Raw genomic sequence first — 20631 nt, forward strand, 5'->3', positions numbered from 1 at the left:
GGTCGTCGCCCCCGCCCCGACCCTCGTAATGACCCTCCCCCAAAATACATCCATGACTATTCCCATACCAACTGGAATGCCTACCGGGATACCCTCTCCACCCAGGTCGATAGCCACCCCTTCACCTACCACCACCCTGACGATGTTACTCATGCCGCCTCCATTCTCCATCAGACCTTGTCTGAGGCCATGGAGGCCCATGTCCCTACTGTCGCCATCCAACCCCACCATCCTACCTTACCCCCACAGGCCGTCCTCCTCCTCTGTGAATCCCGCCGTCTCTGCCGTGCCTTCCTCCACACGTGTGACCCGGACACACTATGACGCCACCGGCAATTCCAGCCACACATTAGAAACTTGCTTGCGGCTAAGAAACACCAGGACTGGCGACAGACATGCACCCGTTTAAATGCTACTCTACCTATAAACTTGTCCAAGTTCTGGTCAGCCTTCCAGCGCCTTACCGGAACTAAAACCTCTCCCTACTATCCTCTTCTCCATGATGATCACCCCTTCCCTGACACCCTTAGTAAGGCCAATCACTTTGCCTCCTACCTCTCCGATGTATTTTCCATCCCCGACGATCCCCAGTTCGATTACTCCCTCTTCCCGGATGTCCGTGATCGAACTGACACCTCTGTCCCTCCCCTCGCACCTGGCTTCCAGTACTTGGACAACATTGCACACACGGAACTCAATGCCCCTATCACTACACAGGATCTCATTACTACACTCTGCACGAAACTCAACACCGCTCCTGGTCATGATCGTGTCACCTACCGTCACCTTCGTGAAGCTCCTGTCTCTTTCCTCTCCACCCTGGCCAGGCTCTACAATGTAGTCCTGTCCACCGGCTACTACCCTGACCTGTGGAAAACCTCCCGTATCCTGATGTTCCTTAAACCTGGTAAACTGCCGTCCGTGGTCTCCTCCTACTGTCCCATCAGCCTTACCTCGGTCTTCAGCAAGGTCCTGGAATCCATCCTCACCCGACGCATCCACCAGCATCTCCGATAGCACCACCTCCTTCCTGTTACCCAGTGTGGCTTTCGGCTGTCCTTCTCTTCTGATGACCTTCTCCTACACCTCACTCATCTCCTTTCCGAGCAGCTTAATTCCCATTACTCCGCAATCTTCCTCTCCCTGGACCTCTAACGTGCCTATGACCGCGTATGGCATTCCGGTCTCCTCTTCAAGCTCCATACCTTCGCCCTTCCCATTAACTACATCCGTCTGATCGGCTCCTTTATCTCCCACCGTCCTTCCTACGTCACCATCGATAACACGGATTCCTACACCTTTTCTCCTTCTGCCGGTGTACCCCAAGGCTCCGTCCACTCCCCCCTTCTGTACCTTTTGTACACGGCGGACATGCCGTCGCCGTCACCCCCCCGTCCACTTTCTCCAGTTTGCCGATGATACCGCCTTCCTTTCCCTTGCCCCCACCCTGCAGCGCTCCCAACACCTTCTCCAATCCCGTCTTGACCGGTTCACCGCTTGGTGCAACCAGTGGTTGCTCAAGGTCAATCCCTCCAAAACCCAGGTGATCATTGTAGGCAAAACCACCCCTTCCTTCCGCCTCCTCGATTTCTATCTAACTGTCCATCTATGGTCGTCCTATCGCCCTCACCCCCACCCTTCAGTACCGTGGCAGCACCCTCAACCGTCGCCTCTCCTGGACCCCCATCTCCGGACAATCCAAGCCAAGGTACGCTCCCGACTCTGTCTCCTCAAGCTCCTTTCCGGCCGAACGTGGGTCTGGACCCCTACACCATACTCCACACCTATAAATCCCTCACCCGCCCTATCCTTTGCTACGCCCATCCGGCCTGGATCTCCGCCCCCCTACCTTTTATATATCCCTTCAGATCCTTGAACGCCATGCTCTTTGCCTCGCCTACCCCATCCGTCTCCCCTCCCCCACGTGGATCCTGTATGACCTCATTCCATTCCCCCACCTCCTCCTTTTCCTTGAAAGGATACGGATAGTGTACACCTCCCGTAAACTCGATCCTCCTCACCCACTTGTCTCACCCATCCTCTCCCAACCCCACCCACTGCCGCGCCTGTACTCCCACGTCCCACTGGGTCTCCATCTCTCCACCTCCTTACCCTCTCCCAAGGTGGCTTCCGCCAGCTCCCCCTCCCTGATGATTTCCTCCTCCCCTCCATCTACCCGTCCTATCAACTTTGATCCTCCCCTCCCATTTCCTGTGACTTTTCCTCTGGGCTCCCTCCCTCCCTTCTCTCTCCTTTTCACCCCACCCCCCCTTCCTCCACCCCTCTTCCCCCGGGCTTCCCCTCCCCCTTCCTCCCTTCCCCCCTATCTCCCCGGCCCGTGGGGTCTCTGCTTTCCCCTCTCCCTCTCCCACCCACCCATCCCCCCTCCTCCTCTTTTGGCAGGTCCCCGGACTCGTACACGCTCAGTGGACATTCGCGCGCCGGAAATCATCGCCATCAGTGTCTCGTGTGTGTGCCTTCGTGTTTGTGTTTAGTGTTCTTTCGCCATCACGCCACCACTGTTCATCTGTGCCGTCGCAGTCGTCCGTGTTTTTTGCGCCGTGTCATCGGGTTTTAGTGATTTTTCTCGTCCAGCGTGAACGGCTTCATGTTTATTGTTTTTCGTGTCTACAGTTTTTGCCCGCCATTTTTATTGTCTTATCTGTACCATCTTTCTGTCACCTTCATTGTACCACTAGCGGCTGAAAAGCAGCGTACTATGCTGCTGACAGCCCACCTTTTTATAAGGTGCTTAAAATAACAACAAAGAAAAAAAAAAGGTGGGTGCGCCACTTACCTGGAAGTAGATGTTGGTGGCGGAGTAGGCCTTGAGCACGGGCAGGCCGACGAAGGTGTGCTTGGAGCGGAAGGTGACGGGGTTGTGCACGAGCTGCGGGTCGCGCTTGCCGAAGGCGGCGGTCACGCGTATGCGGGGGCTGTGCGAGCCGGGGGCGGCGACGGCGCCGCCCGCCGCCCGCGCCACCTCGAAGTAGGGCCGGCCGTTCACCGACAGCTGCTGCATGGCGCCCACGAAGCCCGCCGGGCCGCCGCCCCCGCCGCCGCCCCCGGCCGCCGCCTCCTCGGCCGCCGCCAGGGGGCTGGCCGCCGCCACCGCCCCCACATGCACGGCGCGCACCTCTAGCACCGCTCCGCGCCCCGGCGCCGCCTCCGCTGCCAACACCGGAGTGTCCCATGCGAGTTATTACAAAAACGACGAAAAAAAAACATACAGTTTTTCTCAAAATTCTCACCTTTAATATTTATGCACTTTTGAATATTGATCTGACGGAACTAAATTTTCCTCGAGCAAATGATTCTTAACTATATCTTCGATAATGACAGGAGCTCAAGAAATGAATTAAAATTTTAGCCACAACCGGGACTTGTGGCCTAGTCTCCTGCTTACGGGCAGATGTGCAAGCCGTTACACGACTGCAGTGTTGCGGCTACCGCAGCTGCCCGCACTAACCCGAGTCCAGTGCCCTTTCTGACACAAACTTCAATTCCGACCTTCAGCTAATTTCCCCTTCTCGTATCGTCACTACCGCCGAGGCTCTCCGACACTGCAATAGCACTCCAGCTTTGTATGTACTGGGGAAATCCTGCCTGAACCTCAGGCGTTGTGTCTGATGAATACATTTCAAGCAATTGTCCCGGAATTTACTGTCCGAGATCCAGGAAAATACTTTCGTCCCGCCATGTGCCGAATTTTCGAATCATTCGAAAGACGAGAAAGAATGATGTGTGAATTTCCTCTTCCAGTCACAACACATTATTCAAAATACACATTCGTTTGTTGTTAGGCGTTATTCGATAGTTATGTTGCCAGCGTTTCACAAAGGATCGGTGTTGAGAAAATAATTTTCGCCCTTCAAAATGGTTGAAATGTCTCTGAGCGCTATGGGACTTGACATATGAGGTCATCAGTCCCCTGGAACTTAGAACTACTTAAACCTAACTAACCTAAGGACATCACACACATCCGTGCCCGAGGCTTCGCCCTTCCTCTAATAATGAAGACAGTGATTGAAGTTCGTCTGCCCGAAGAAGAAAGTTAAATGATCAACGAAGACTGGCTAGAAAAAAAAGATTTTTTCACACGGTTCATGAAAGGATACCACGTCATAGCAAAGTGTGTGATTTTCCTCGCCACCTTTTGGAAAAAAATTGAAGGAAGAGAAACTGTATTGGATCATCAGAACACACAACAATACAAAAAAAAAAAAAAATGGTTCGAAGGCTCTGAGCACTATGGGACTTAACATCTGCGGTCATCAGTCCCCTAGAACTTAGAACTACTAAAACCTAACCAACCTAAGGACATCACACACATCCATGCCCGAGGCAGGATTCGAACCTGCGACCGTAGCAGTCGCGCGGTTCCGGACTGAAGCGCCTAGAACCGCTAGGCCACTGCGGTCGGCACAACAATACATTCAGAGCCAATATCATTATCGTAAAAATAAAACAGTTACACGTTTCTTTGTCAGAAACTACGTCTGGAGAAGATTCTGCGATACGTGATGAAATTGCATCTGTTTATCATAGTGTAAAACATGGCCTCACCTACAACTCATTGGATCGCCAAATGAAATTGCAACAGTCCTTATTTCCAGAAAGTAATACTGCGTGTAAAATTTCGTGTAGAAAAACTAAGGCAACGGTTCTCTTGGAAAATATTCTTGGCCCATACAGTCGAGATGTAGTCATAAGCGAGCTTCATAAAGCCTTTTACTTATCTGTGCACTCAGATGCTTCAGACAGAGGAAATAGAAAAACTTTTCATTATGCAATAATACTTCAGGGTTTCCCGGCGATATGTTGACATGCTGAATAATCAGGTCCCGCCGGCCTTGGTGGCGCTACAGTCCGGAACCGCGCGACCGCTATGATGGCAGGTTCGATTCCTGCCTCGGGTATGGATGTGTGTGATGTCCTTAGAATAGTTAGGTTTAAGTAGGTCTACGTTCTAGGGGACTGATGACCTCAGCAGTTAAGTCCCATAGTGGTCAGAGCCATTTGAACCATTTTTTTAAATCGGGTCTTCTGCCGGTTGTTCGCGTCGTTCTCGCACGATATTTCGACGGTGCGACTCTCCGTCTTCTTCAGGTGCTCCCTGAGAGTCGCGACGTCCAAATACCATGCGAGAATGACCGGCAGGAGATCCAGTTATTCAGTATGTGAACATATCGTATGGAAATCCAAAGGAATTACATGAGGAGACTCTACGGGGAGCAGATGTACCCTAATGTCAATAAGCTGGATAAGCTTCGCCAAAGGAAAGGTAAAATGCTGACTCCTCTGAGAACGAAATTTTCACTCTGCAGCGGAGTGACACGAAACTTCCTGGCAGATTAGAGCTGTCTGTCGGACCGAGACTCGAACTCCAGTTGAGCTACCCAAGCATGACACACCGCCCATCGTCACAGGTTTACCTCGCGTCCTACCTTCAAAACTTCACAGAAGCTCACCCGTGTAACTTGCAAGATTAGTGCTCCTAGAAATTGCAAATTTGTGGTAAGGTCTTATGTGACCAAACTGCTGAGGTCATCGGTCTCTAAGCTTACACACTACTTAATCCAACTTAAACTAACTTACGCTATGGACAACACACACACCCATGCCCGAGGGAGGACTCGAACCTCCGACGGGGGGTAGCGCTCCTGGAAGAAAGGATATTCTCAGTTTCTTCCTGAGATGATCTGAGGGCGACGTAGTACGATGGTTCTCCAGGATCAAGCATCAGGTCAGTTCCAGGGCAGCAAATAAAATCAAACACCGAGCGAGTCTCTGTCTGGTACGGGAGAGAGTGCACGGCGTGCGCCGCCGACTGGATGTGACGTCCAGGGAGTAATTGCTTCTACAGCTTTCTATAGCAACTTCCTTAACCAGTGAAGACTGGGACCAGGCTGTTGTTGCCTCGTCGTCACTATCAGAGTACTCCAGGATGAAACCAACGAGCTGTCAACTAGCTAAGTCCGATTACATCAACAACCAGGAGCAGAAGAGTGGGGACTCTCGCACCGTGGTCAACCTGGGTGGCAAGTAATTCGACGAGACCACATCAACATTACTCTGAATTGGTCACGGTAAAACTAAAGAGCCATAATGCGCGTGCGATAACTGTAGCGTGCCTTTACAATCCACCAGGCAAACCTCTCCCTGTCCAAGAAATGCGGTATCTAATGTCCAGAGACAGGTTAATACTCCTAGCAGACTGGGACGCTCGACAACCCAGACTTGGAGATTGGCGGGAGAACCAAAATGGTCAGGTCATTTTCGACTTTCTCACGACTGAACCGTCAGACCGTTTGCCCATATACTAACCAACATTTATAGGCCACAGACGGACTTCGGCTCCCGATCGTGTCCTATATAGCTCGGCCCTGAGTGACTGTGACCGACTCAAGCGTCGAGTGGTCACCTACTTATCCTTTTCTCCACTGATGCTATATCTCTCATGATCCATTACCCGCCAGAAAGACCATCCGACTGTACTCGATCGCCGACTGGAGCCGGCACAAAGACATAGTAACAGAGGAACCGACAATACTGATTTGCACGTCTTAGAGCTAGTGACAAACGGCCAACAGAAGAACGATAAACGTGGCATTACTACAGATAACAATAGAAACTGAAATCCGATAATCCCCCACGAAGCCACTGACCTGATACAACAGAAAAGACGACTGGAAAGGGAGACGAGACGAACCATCGACGGTGAATTAACACGAACATGGAAGACTTAACAAGCCCGTAAAACGTGTCATCTGAGCCATCAGCAAACACAGCGGGACAAAACGTGCTCTCGGCTCAACTACCCAAACGGAGGCAAGTTGTGGAAACAGTTTAAATCACTGACAGGACAAAAACAGACCACCACCACCACCACTACACTAACAGCGAACCACGAGCCTACAACGGACAAGCAGCAACAGGCAGACATTTTTAAAGAGCTCTTGCAGGATGTTTTCTCAATTCCGGAGGATAACAACTTCAGCGAACAGTAGACCTTCAACTGCCACAAATGTTCACAACACCTACAGCGGAGACGGAAAGTGGCCACTCACTTACCGAACCAATAACTGATGACTACATAATACACGCCATCTTGACATGACGAAACTCTTAGCCCAACAGGATGACATAAAACGAACAATGCCTTTGTTCCAATCCTCTCCTTACTGTTTAACGACTGCCTTGACACTGAGACCCTCCCGACGAGCAATCCCCATTACGACTCCGGAGCCCGACAGGCCACGAACTGATCCGCCGTGTTACAGACCGATTTCTCTTCTATACGAGTCAGGGGAGCCTTGAGCAGCCGCTGGTGAAGTATCAGTGCAGCAGCAGTGCAGTAGCGAGTCGCATATTCAGCTATCATATTTGTTTAGTAGTTTGATTCTTAATTTCATTCCGAGTGTTTGTGCGCTTGCATATTTAATTACATAAAATCGTTGCGGTTTCTCGTATTTGAGAGGAGTAATATTACTTACTGATAGCCGTAGTGTATAAATTCGCGGAGTCGTTAGATATTAGCAGTAGGATGGATAGGGTGTGTGCGTGCTGTGTGCGGGCGCAGGAGGAACTGGCCGCGGTTCGCGAGCAGCTGACCGTGCTGTTGGTCACGGTCAGCCGCCTTCAGGCTGCTGCTTCGAGGTGCAGCGACGGCGGAGGGTCTGGCGCGTCGCTTGAGACACCCCAGGTGTCGCTTGCTGCGTCCGCTGACTCAACCGCCGAGGCACCTTCTGGTGTACCCGGCGCGTTGGGGCCGCCCTCACCTCAGGGTGAGTGGCAGACTGCAACGCGTTCGCGTCGCTCGAGGCGGAGGGCCAATGTGGAGGCTGGCCGGCTGGCCTCGCCCGCTCTGCCTGTGAGTGGACATGTGGCTGCTCCTTCACCAGGGCCCGAGCAGGCACACGGGGGCAAAGGCTTGCTGGTTATTGGGAGCTCCAACGTTAGGCGGGTGATGGAGCCCCTTAGGGAAATCCACCGTGCACTCGGTTTGTCTGCCAGGGGGCCTCATCCGAGATGTGGAGGCGGCCTTGCCTGCGCCTATCGAGCGTACGGGGTAGGGTCGTCTGCAAGTAGTTGCTTTCGTCGGCACCAATGATGCCTGTCGCTTGGGTTCGTACAGGCGGCTGGCGGATTTGGTGAAAACCGCTGACCGCTGGCCTCGCACACGGGGTGCAAGCAGAGCTTTCTATTTGCAGCATCGTTCCAGAGTGGATCGGGGTCCTTTGGTTTGGAGCCGACTGGAGGGTCTCAACCAGAGGCTTCGTCGACTATGTGACGCTCTTGGCTGCAGATTTATAGACTTGCGCTATTGGGTTGGGAATTGTAGGACGCCCCTAGACAGGTCAGGGGTGCACTACACAAAGGAAGCGGCTACTCGGCTAGCAGAGTACTTGTGGCGTGCACATGGGTTTTTTTTAGGCTAGGCAGTAGTGTGAGATGTCCTGATGAACACTCACCAGTCGACGTGCAGGCAGGGAAATCAGCTATCAAGATATTAGCAGTAAATTTTCAGAGTGTTCGGAATAAAGTTCCCAAATGTACTACCCTCCAAAAAGCGTGTAGCGTGCAATTTATTCTCGAGACTGAGACGTGGCTGAACCCGGAGATAGGAAGTTCTGAAATATTTAGCGAGGGTTGGAACGTGTATCGGAAAGACAGATTAGACACCATAGGAGGTGGTGTCTTCATTGCAGTTGACAAAACTATTGTGTCTACTGAGGTCGAAGTAGAGTGTGATTGTAAAGTTATCTGGACACGTTTAACAGGGCTAGGGGAAATAAAGTTAAATGTGGGGTGTTATTACCGGCCACCAGGTTCCACTGTGACAGTTCAAGAATCATTCAAAGGGAGTCTACACTCTGTATCACAGAAGTACCCGGATCATGGTATATTAGTCGGAAGCGACAACAACCTACCTAGTATAGACTGGGATGTCTATGGATTCATTACAGGTGGTATAGACAAGCCGTCGTTTGAATTACTTTTGAACACATTATCCGAAAACTGTCTTGAGCAACTAAATCGACAGCCAACGCGTAATGGAAATATTTTAGATCTGGTAGCCATGAACAGACCAGACCTCATCGACGGTGTCAGTGTTGAGACAGAGATCAGCCATCATGATGTTGTCATTACGACTATGGTTACGAAAGTTAAAAAGTCAGTCAAGAAGGCTAGGAGAGTATTCTTACTAGAAAGAGCAGATAAGCAGTTGTTAGCATCCCACTTAGTAAATGAATCGACTTCATTTACTTCCGGTACGATGGACGTAGAAGAATTATGGGCAATATTTAAACACATTGTAAATCACACATTGGACAAGTATGTGCCGAAAAAGTGGGTTACAAAAGGAAAAGACCCACCGTGGTTTAACAGCGCAATTCGGAGAATGCTGAGGAAGCAAAGGCAGTTGCACTCGCGGGACAAGAAAAAAATGGTTGAAATGGCTCTGAGCACTATGCGACTTAACTTCTGAGGTCATCAGTCGCATAGAACTTAGAACTAATTAAACCTAACGAACCTAAGGACATCACACACATCCATGCCCGAGGCAGGCTTCGAACCTGCGACCGGAGCGGTTGCTCGGCTCCAGACTGTAGCGCCTAGAACCGCACGGCCACTTCGGCAGGCCGGTACAAGAAAGATCGGGAGAATGAGGACAGGTAAAAGTTAGTAGAGATTCGTGCTGCTGTAAAAAGAGCGATGCGCGAAGCATTCAACCACAACCACCGTCATACCTTAGCAAAATATTTTGCTGAAAACCCAAGGAAATTCAGGTCTTACGTAAAATCGGTAAGCGGGTCGAAGGCTTCCATCCAGTCACTCACTGATCAGTGTGGCCTGGCAACGGAAGACAGCAAAACGAAAGCTGAAATTTTAAATTTAGCATTTGAGAAATCTTTCATGCAGGAGGCTTGTACAAACATACCGCCGTGTGAGTCTCATACAGATTCCCGTATGGAGGACATAGTGATAGACGTCCCTGGGGTTATGAAGCAGCTGAATGGGTTGAAAATAAACAAATCGCCAGGTCCTGGTGGGATTCCAGTTCGGTTTTACAGAGAGTACTCTACTGCATGTGTTCCTTACTTAGCTTGCATTTATCGCGAATCTCTTGCACAACGTAAAGTCCTGAGCGACTGGAAAAAAGCGCAGGTGACGCCTGTATACAAGAAGGGTAGAAGGACGGATCCTCAAAATTACAGACGAATATCCTTAACATCAGTCTGTTGCAGGATTCTCGAACATATTCTCAGTTCGAATATAATGAATTTCCTTGAGACAGAGATGTTGCTGTCCATGCATCAGTAAGGCTTTAGAAAGCATCGCTCCTGCGAAACACAACTCGCCCTTTTTTCACAAAATGTCTTGCGAACCATGGATGAAGGGTATCAGACGGATGCCATATTCCTTGACTTCCGGAAAGCGTTTGACGCGGTGCCCCAATGCAGACTCCTAACTAAGGTACGAGCATGTGAGACTGGTTCCCAAGTATGTGAGTGGCTCGAAAACTTCTTAAGTAATAGAACCCAGTACGTTGTCCTCGATGGTGAGTGTTCATCGGAGGTGAGGGTATCATCTGGAGTGTCCCAGGGAAGTGTGGTAGATCCGCTGTTTTTTCTATCTACATAAATGATCTTTTGGATAGAGTGGATAGCAATGTGCGGCTGTTTGCTGATGATGCTGTGGTGTACGGGAAGGTGTCGTCGTTGAGTGACTGTAGGAGGATACAAGATGACTTGGACAGGATTTGTGATTGGTATAAAGAATGGCAGCTAACTAAATATAGATAAATGTAAATTAATGCAGATGAATAGGAAAAAGAATCATGTAATGTTTGGATACTGCATTAGTAGTGTAGCGCTTGACACAGTCACGTCGATTAAATATTTGGACGTAACAATGCAGAGCGATATGAAGTGGGACAAGCATGTAATGGCAGTTGTGGGGAAGGCGGATAGTCGTCTTCGGTTCATTGGTAGAATTTTGGGAAGATGTGGTTCATCTGTAAAGGAGACCGCTTATAAAACAGTAATGCGACCTATTCTTGAGTACTGCTCAAGCGTTTGGGATCCCTATCAGGTTTGAGGGAGGACATATAAGCAATTCAGAGGCGGGCTGCTAGATTTGTTAATGGTAGGTTTGATCATCACACGAGTGTTACGGAAATGCTTCAGGAAGTCGGGTGGGAGTCTCTAGAGGAAAGGAGGCGCTCTTTTCGTGAATCGCTACTGAGGAAATTTAGAGAACCAGCATCTGAGGCTGACTGCAGTAAATTTTACTGCCGCCAACTTACATTTCCGCGGAAAGACCACAAAGATAAGATAAGAGAGATTAGGGCTCTTACAGAGGCATAAAGGCAGTCATTTTTCCCTCGTTCTGTTTGGGAGTGGAACAGGGAGAGAAGATGCTAGTTGTTGTACGAGGTACCCACCGCCACGCACCCTATGGTGGATTGCGGAATATGTATGTAGATGTAGATGAACCACAGACAGAATAGTAACAGACCTACAAAGGACATATGTACCTACGTAACAACATTAACACTTCCTCCCAGTGACAAAGGCTGGTTTCCCAAGTGAGACCTCCGCCCACAACCCACGGAGTCACTGGACAATGCACGCCAGATGTCGATAAGCCGTGGCACAATGGCGTCCACCTTAAGTTGCAGCAGCAGTGAACTACAACAAAAATAGTCCAGCTAACATTCGTCGCACAACGCTTCCTGCAATCGTAACGTCATTTTTACGTCACACGCAATATTGCAAATATTCGGCAGGCGACATATTTATTTTGCCATATTTCTCTTTTTTTGTGTTATAGCTTTCAGTACGTCGTTTCAAGGTAACGCTGCATTGAAAATGTATCATGAACACGTCACTCTTACCATTAAATGTCAGTTAATAACACATGAACGATTTAAGCCTTCGAGAGATACTGTGACAGGCAGCTGTCACATGAGTAGCGTAGTGTAATGGATAAGGCCGTGGATTATATATTCTGGGCATTTAATGTAACACCAGTATCTCTGATTTATCGATGTTATTTAACATTTCTGCCTGATTAGAGAACGAAAGATGAAATAAATATTTAGATCTTTATTACAGAACATATGGTGATTTCTGAAAGTGTGATTAGGCAGGAGCCTAAGAAGGTAGTTTAAAATTCTGCGAGTGAATCGATAAGCAATAATATTCATACTTCACCTCATAAGTGCTCCTGCACACCAATGGCACTTTCAGTTGGTATATTTCTGCCGCTAAGGACGTGAGTGAGCTGTTACCCATGCGAAAGAGGCCCACATCAAACGCTAACGAAAGACCATAACAGTTCCTGCAGTCATCGATATTGCGCGTGACGTCAAAATAAAGTCGCGTTTGCAGGAAGTGTTGTGAAACGAGTGATACGCAAATGGTCCGCCTGATGAAAACGTACTTAACAGATACAGTGTGCAGAGTCCATGTTTCCACTGCAGTATTGCAAGCAGACATCCTGCTGTCACCGCAGGTGTACCCTCTGTACACGGTAGACCCCCCCCCCTCCCTCCTACAGTAACCACAGAGGAGACAGTTGCGCTGTACGTGGACCACCATGCATACTGGTGTATCTCTCGATGAACGACCGTAATACAGTGGGACGAACGGCTGACTGGAGGGCTGGATGCAGAAATGGAGAATCAGGCTCAACCCGACAAAAACGCAAATGAGTCTTGCGACACATAAAAGAGACTGCCGCTATGGAACACGTCGCTGAGGATTGCTAACACTGCCGGCTACCCCGGTGTGTTCGTTGACAAATATACGAACTGATACACGCATCTGAACTGCCTTGTAGACAAGACAAGGGAACGACAGGGACTAGTACGACATGTAGAGCGATGCTTTCACGGCTCTACCGTTGAAACACCTCACACATACCAGACCTTTATCAGACCTGTTCTAGAATACGCCAGCGCCCCAATAGGAGGAAGTGGCTGTATGACTGTGTCAGACACAAAGATGACTGCTCAGTAATTTCGCGTAACTCCCACCAAAAACACCAAGCAACGAACTTTACGACTTAGTGGACGCAGAATCACTGAAAAACATCACGACTCACGAAATTAGGCGCGAATAATGGAAGACACATCCTGACAAAACAACCAGACATGGATGCCCTACTGACGACCAGACTACGCACAATCCGATGCCTAGGTTCAAATTCATCAGTCCAGCGCATACAGTAGCCTAAAACACGTCCAGAACACTCTCGGGCCAAGCCCTAAAGACGGAACCCCTCACTAATGATAAAATCACACCACCACACCACGACATCAGTAAGTAAAACACGAATACAAGACACAACAACACAGTTTAAGTAAACAAGCACAACCATACAAGTTCCATGTAAATATCAAACTTTCATTTGAAAACTGTAAATGATGAATCCTTCGTTCTGAAGCCTTAGCCATGTCAATCACCTCTACCATTTTCTTCAATTTGTTTCAATTGGTTTTCATCATGCCTAATACCCATACCCCTTTGGGTATCCTCCTTTGTTTCCATGAAAACTTTTTTAACTGCTTTTAATCCAGCCAATTAACTATGGTTACCACAACAATCCCCCGAATAAATCATGCACCTTGTCGCTGGTGGGGAGGCTTGCGTGCCTCAGCGATACAGACAGCCGTACCGTAGGTACAACCACAACGGAGGGGTATCTGTTGAGAGGCCAGACAAACGTGTGGTTCCTGAAGAGGGGCAGCAGCCTTTTCAGTAGTTGCAGGGGCAACAGTCTGGATGAGTGACTGATCTGGCTTTGTAACATTAACCAAAATGGCCTTGCTGTGTTGGTGCTGCGAACAGCTGAAAGCAAGGGGAAACTACAGCCATAATTTTTCTCAAGGGCATGCAGCTTTACTGTATGGTTAAATGATGACAGCGTCCTCTTGGGTAAAATATTCCGGAGGTAAAATAGTCCCCCGTTCGGGCAGTGCTACTCAGGAGGACATCGTTATCAGGAGAAACAAAGCTGTCGTTCTACGACTCGTAGCACGGAATGTCATATCGCTTAATCGGGCTGCTAGGTTAGAAAATTTGAAAAGGGAAACGGATAGGTTAGATATAGTGGAAAATAGTAAAGTTCGGTGGCAGGAAGAACAAGACGTCTGGTCAGGTGAGTACAGGGTTATAAATACAAAATCAAATAAGGATAATGCAGGAATAGGTGTAATAACGAATAAAAAAATAGGAGCGCGGATAAACTACTACGAACAGCATAGTGAATGCAGTATTGTAGCCAAGATAGACAAAAAAAGCTCACGACTACCACAGTAGTACAAGTTTATATGCCAACTAGCTCCGCAGTGAAGAGGAGGTTGTAGAAATGAATGATGCGATAAAGGAAATTATACAGATAGTTATGGCAGACAAAAAAATTAATTGTCATTGGGGACTGGATTTCGATAGTAGGGAAAGGAAGAGAAGGAAACGTAGTAGGTGAATATGAGGTGGGGGTAAGGAATGAAAGAGGAAGCCGCCTGGAGCAATTTTGCACAGAGCACAACTTAATCATAGCTAATACTTCGTTTAAGAATCATGAAAGAAGGTTGTATACGTGGAACAAGCCTGGAGACACTGTGAAGGTATTAGATAAATAATATAAGAAAGACATTTAGGAACCAGGTTTTAAATTGTAAGACATTTCAAGGGGCAGATCTGGACTCTGACAACAATTTATTCGTTATGAACGTAGATTAAAATGGAAGAAAGTGCGAAAGAATAGGAATTTAAGGAGATGGAACCTGGATAAACTGAAAGAACCTGAGGTTAAAGAAGGCTTAAGAGAGAACATTAGGGAACCATTGACAAGAACATGGGAAAGAAATACAGTAGAAGAACAGTGAGTAACTTTGAGAGATGACATAGTGAACACAGGAGAGAAACAAGTTGGTAAAAAGAGGGTGGCTAGTAGAAATCGTTGGGTAACATAAGAGATATTTAATTTAACTGAGCAAAGGAGAATATATAAAAATGCAGTAAATGAAGTAGACGAAAGGAGTAAAAACGTCTCAAAAAGTAGATCGACAGGAAGTGCAAGAGGGCTCTACCATCTGGTGAGCAAGGCGAAATACCCTGAGACCTCAAGAAGAATATAGTAATTCCAATCCTAAACAGAGCAAGTGTTGACAGGGGTGAAAATTACTGGACTACCAGTTTAATAAGCTACGGCTGCAAAATACAGACAGATTTAAAAACTGGTGGAAGCCGACTTTGGGGTAGATCAGTTTGGATTTCGTAGAAGTGTTGGGACACGTGAAGCAATACTGACCCTAGGACTTATCATAGAAGAAAGATTAAATAACGGCAAACTTATGTTTCTAGAATTTGTGGACTTAGAGAAAGCTTCTGACAATGCTGACTAGAATACTTTCTTTCAAATTCTGAAGGTGGCAGGGGTCAAATGCAGGGAGCGAAAGGCTACTTGCAATTTGTACAGAAACCAGATGGCAGTTATAAGAGTCGAGGGGCATGAGAGGGAAGCAGTGGTTGGGAAGGGAGTGAGTCAGGATTGTAGCCTATCAAATGGTTCAAATGGCTCTGAGCACTATGGGACTCAACATCTATGGTCATCAGTCCCCTAGAACTTAGAACTACTTGAACCTAACTAACCTAAGGACATCACACAACACCCAGTCGTCACGAGGCAGAGAAAATCCCTGACCCCGCCGTGAATCGAACCTGGGAACCCAGGCGCGGTAAGCGAGAACGGTACCGAACGACCACGAGCTGCGGACATGTAGCCTATCCCTGATGTTATTCAGTCCATATATTAAGCAAGCAGTAAAGGAAACAAAAGCAAAATTTGAAGTACTAATTACAATCAATGGGGAAGAAATAAAAACTTTGAGGTTTGCCGACGACATTATAATTCTGTCAGAGACAGCAAAGGACATGGAAGAGCAGTTGAACGGAATGGACAGTGACTTGAAAGGAGGACATAAGATGACCATTAACAAAAGCAAAACGACAGTAATGGAAGTAGAGGGACAAGGCGGGCGTCACCCCAAAGTACTGTTATGCAAGATGGCGGCGATGACGTCATCCAAGATGGTGGCCGTGACGTCATTTGATGACGTCATTCAAGATGGCATAATTTGGCAGGAAGTTTGAATTTTGGCAGGAAGATCAGTAAACTGGGTTACCTCCACTAACCTTACCTCCATCCCCTCCCCTCATCCAGAAAATGACAGGAAGTTCAAATTCCATCACAATAATGCAACACACTACAGCTTCCTCTACTAACTTAAGAAAATGGCGGGAAGATAGGTTTGTGGATGTAGCCCAGTTGATCTAATACATCCGACCGCCACCTCTTTCTAGGAAGTGGTGGGAAGAGGACTCAACCTATGCTGGACATAAGTCTTTATTTTAAATCTTTATTTAAACAACTAGAGGCAGTATTACCATCCAGTGTGTTCACCACGACGTCCAGAATCCAACTGACCCAGTACACAGTACTGCCACCAATGTTGCTGTCGTACCTTCTGTGATGTAATCCAAGGTCACGGTCTGGCGGTGGAGAGGAAGGGTCTCGTAACAGGAAATTCAAGGGTATATAGTTTATTTATTAAGAAAATCTGTTTGTGGGAGTTGCATTTGTCTTGCTCATCATACTCTGCTGTTTGGAAATATATAAGTCTTGTAAGAAGCAATTACGTGGAAAAAACATGTAGCATCATCTGATGTTTGTCACTGTTCAAATGGTTCAAATGGCTCTGAGCACTATGGGACTTAACATCTATGGTCATCAGTCCCCTACAACTTAGAACTACTTAAACCTAACTAACCTAAGGACAGCACACAACACCCAGCCATCACGAGGCAGAGAAAATCCCTGACCCCGCCGGGAATCGAACCTGAGAACCCGGGTGTGGGAAGCGAGAACGCTACCGCACGACCACGAGATGCGGGCGTTTGTCACTGTATTTTGGGTGCCATTACATAATGTTTGGCCCTTTGTCGGCACTTTACCTATTTTTCTGTTAAGTGGTTTCCCATGTCACCCCTATTTCCTTAAACTATTGTACTGCCTTTGATACCAAATTAAGTAATTAGGTAAGTGCTCCCACCATTATGTGGTACGCTTTTCGAATTGCACATGCTTTTGAACAGCATTTCTGGCGCATTCTTCTTAGTCACCCACCTGCTTAAACTATTGTACTGCGTTTTACATAAAAATTATGCAAATGGATCTAGTGTTCTACTGTTCTGCCACATGTCACCCACCCGCACACACATACACACACACACACACACATACACACACACACACACACACACCCACTCACCCTCACCTTAACTATTGTACCGCTAACACCATGTTGATACAGGGTGTTTCAAAAATGACCGGTATATTTGAAACGGCAATAAAAACTAAACGAGCAGCGATAGAAATACACCGTTTGTTGCAATATGCTTGGGACAACAGTACATTTTCAGGCTGACAAACTTTCGAAAGTAGAGTAGTTACAATTTTCAACCACAGATGGCGCTGCAAGTGATGTGAAAGATATAGTAGACAACGCAGTCTGTGGGTGCGCCATTCTGTACGTCGTATTTCTGCTGTAAGCGTGTGCTGTTCACAAAGTGCAAGTGTGCTGTAGACAACATGGTTTATTCCTTAGAACAGAGGATTTTTCTGGTGTTGGAATTCCACCGCCTAGAACACAGTGTTGTTGCAACAAGACGAAGTTTTCAACGGAGGTTTAATGTAACCAAAGGACCGAAAAGTGATACAATAAAGGATCTGTTTGAAAAATTTCAACGGACTGGGAACGTGATGGATAAACATGCTGGAAAGGTAGGGCGATCGCGTACGGCAACCACAGAGGGCAACGCGCAGCTAGTGCAGCAGGTGATCCAACAGCGGCCTCGGGTTTCCGTTCGCCGTGTTGCAGCTACAGTCCAAATGATGCCAACGTCCACGTATCGTCTCATGCGCCAGAGTTTACACCTCTATCCATACAAAATTCAAACGCGGCAACCCCTCAGCGCCACTACCATTGCTGCACGAGAGACATTCGCTAACGATATAGCGCACAGGATTGATGACGGCGATATGCATGTGGGCAGCATTTGGTTTACTGACGAAGCTTATTTTTACCTGGACGGCTTCGTTAATAAACAGAACTGGCGCATATGGGGAACCGAAAAGCCCCATGTTGCAGTCCCATCGTCCCTGCATCCTCAAAAAGTACTGGTCTGGGCCGCCATTTCTTCCAAAGGAATCATTGGCCCATTTTTCAGATCCGAAACGATTACTGCATCACGCTATCTGGACATTCTTCGTGAATTTGTGACGGTACAAACTGCCTTAGACGACACTGCGAATACCTCGTGGTTTATGCAAGATGGTGCCCGGCCACATCGCACGGCCGACGTCTTTAATTTCCTGAATGAATATTTCGATGATCGTGTGATTGCTTTGGGCTATCCGAAACATACAGGAGGCGGCGTGGATTGGCCTCCCTATTCGCCAGACATGAACCCCTGTGACTTCTTTCTGTGGGGACACTTGAAAGACCAGGTGTACCGCCAGAATCCAGAAACAATTGAACAGCTGAAGCAGTACATCTCATCTGCATGTGAAGCCATTCCGCCAGACACGATGTCAAAGGTTTCGGGTAATTTCATTCAGAGACTACGCCATATTATTGCTACGCATGGTGGATATGTGGAAAATATCGTACTATAGAGTTTCCCAGACCGCAGCGCCATCTGTTGTTGAAAATTGTAACTACTGTAATTTCGAAAGTTTGTCTGCCTGAAAATGTACTGTTGTCCCAAGCATATTGCAACAAACGGTGTATTTCTATCGCTGCTCGTTTAGTTTTTATTGCCGTTTCAAATATACCGGTCATTTTTGAAACACCCTGTATAAGAAAATGTACGAAAATTTTATTATATCTATATTTGTCACATGTATGGCGTCGTTTTTTTTTAATTCACAGCATCCTATCGCTAATGAAAAACACATTCCACCACTCGACGCCCGACACCGCCGCCGCCCCCACCGCCGCCGCCGCACTGCCTCCAGCCGCCGAACCTGCCCTGGCCGCGGCCTCCCCAGCATCGCTCTGGCGTCCATGGGCCGCCCTCCTTCAGACTAGGAGGTTAGGGCTGCAGTAACCAGGCTTCTCGCAGCGGTCCGATTCCGCAGCGTCATCTCCTCTGCTATCACGTCCCCGCCGATCACGTGAGGTCCAGCACACACCCCTGTCCACCACGCCACTGAACTCCAAGGCGCGCTCACACCGATCCCATATGCAAAACACCTCTGGGCAGCACGTGTATTTACCGTTGCTGATGCTTTACTACGGATACTGACGTCACAGATCGCGCTACAGAAATCTGTTCCGGAATAGCACATTCTGCTTTCTCCCTAGCAACCCTTACGTGCTGCGTCCAGCTGTGCTTACCTATCCCAGCGTGAATGACGCATCGCCGAGAAACGTCCGCATGGCGACTCACCATCTAAAAGGTTCCCATTGTTATACTGATGTCACATGGCTATGTAAAGTAAGAGCCAATTCGACCTCTCCGAAATTAGATAGTGTCCCAGAAATAGTTATGGTCGCTATTGTAGGAGCTTTGACGATGTCTCAGCTTGTCTGCATGGAAATTCTTGTCCTAACAGAACCTGTTTACGAAAATAACGCAGAAAAACGCCGAATACATTCCTCCTGATGGTCCTAATGTGGCACCCCATCCATCACGTCATACCCTTCCTACTTTCAACATACACAAATGATCTCACGGCTATGTAGTGACTCCTACATCCCAGCTCAAAAGATTTCTTGAGAATGAATCGCGCATTATGATTGGATCTTATACAATTTAGCCCACGAATTACTGATGCCGCCAGAGTGGATGCGCTGTCCGCCTTTTCTTTTTCTTTCTGCAGACGAGATTTTCAGCCGCATAAAGTTATTTTATACAGATAGCCATATTGCACCCATAATTAAACCTTGAAAAGTGCCCTACATATCGTCAATACTCCATTACACTGCTATCCAACTGAGGACAGGAGCTTGAATATTAGAGCGTGAAACCAATCTTCAACCCAGCAATATATCACCATGTAACGTGTCGATGTAGGAAACATACAATTCGTATCCTTCACCACACAAATTGGCTCCTTTCACATCATTTGTATAGCTATGAACCAGCAGACACTCATACTTCGAAACCAGACAGCACCGAATATACTCCTCGCATCACTAGATATTTTCCCACAGCCGATGGTCAGAAGTCACCCACATCCAACGTGTGACGAGAGCGCTCTCAGCGGACCGAAGTCAGTCTCAGAACTGTTCTACAAATTTGGGCTCATTTACCCTCAACACTAACGCGTTACTGTTTGTGGTCTGGACCATCTTGGTTGCTTGCTCGCTTTTCTACACTCATCTCCAGACTCTGGGATTAGAAGAACACATTTATATACGCATGGTTTGCCATAATATTATGCCATTTTCGCTGTACTTCTCGATATCAAGCACACAGCAGTATCCTGATCGTTCGCGCAACATAATTCCCAAGATATAGGCCCGAAATGATTTCTCTTCAAACAATA

General features: G+C 47.7%; 1 protein-coding gene across 5 annotated transcripts in view; it reads right to left on the bottom strand.

The window, feature by feature from the left end:
* The window catches only part of LOC124613920 (neurexin-1), a 2081056-nt gene that overhangs the window by 258476 nt on the left and 1801949 nt on the right, over positions 1 to 20631 (bottom strand). For all 5 annotated transcript variants that reach the window (XM_047142672.1, XM_047142674.1, XM_047142673.1 and 2 more), the window contains one exon: positions 2798 to 3171. In XM_047142672.1, coding sequence (XP_046998628.1) covers positions 2798 to 3171 — 374 coding nt within the window. The remainder of the gene's footprint in view (positions 1 to 2797; positions 3172 to 20631) is intronic.

This window comes from Schistocerca americana, chromosome 4 (assembly GCF_021461395.2).
Source record: "Schistocerca americana isolate TAMUIC-IGC-003095 chromosome 4, iqSchAmer2.1, whole genome shotgun sequence".
Classification (NCBI taxonomy): domain Eukaryota; kingdom Metazoa; phylum Arthropoda; class Insecta; order Orthoptera; family Acrididae; genus Schistocerca; species Schistocerca americana.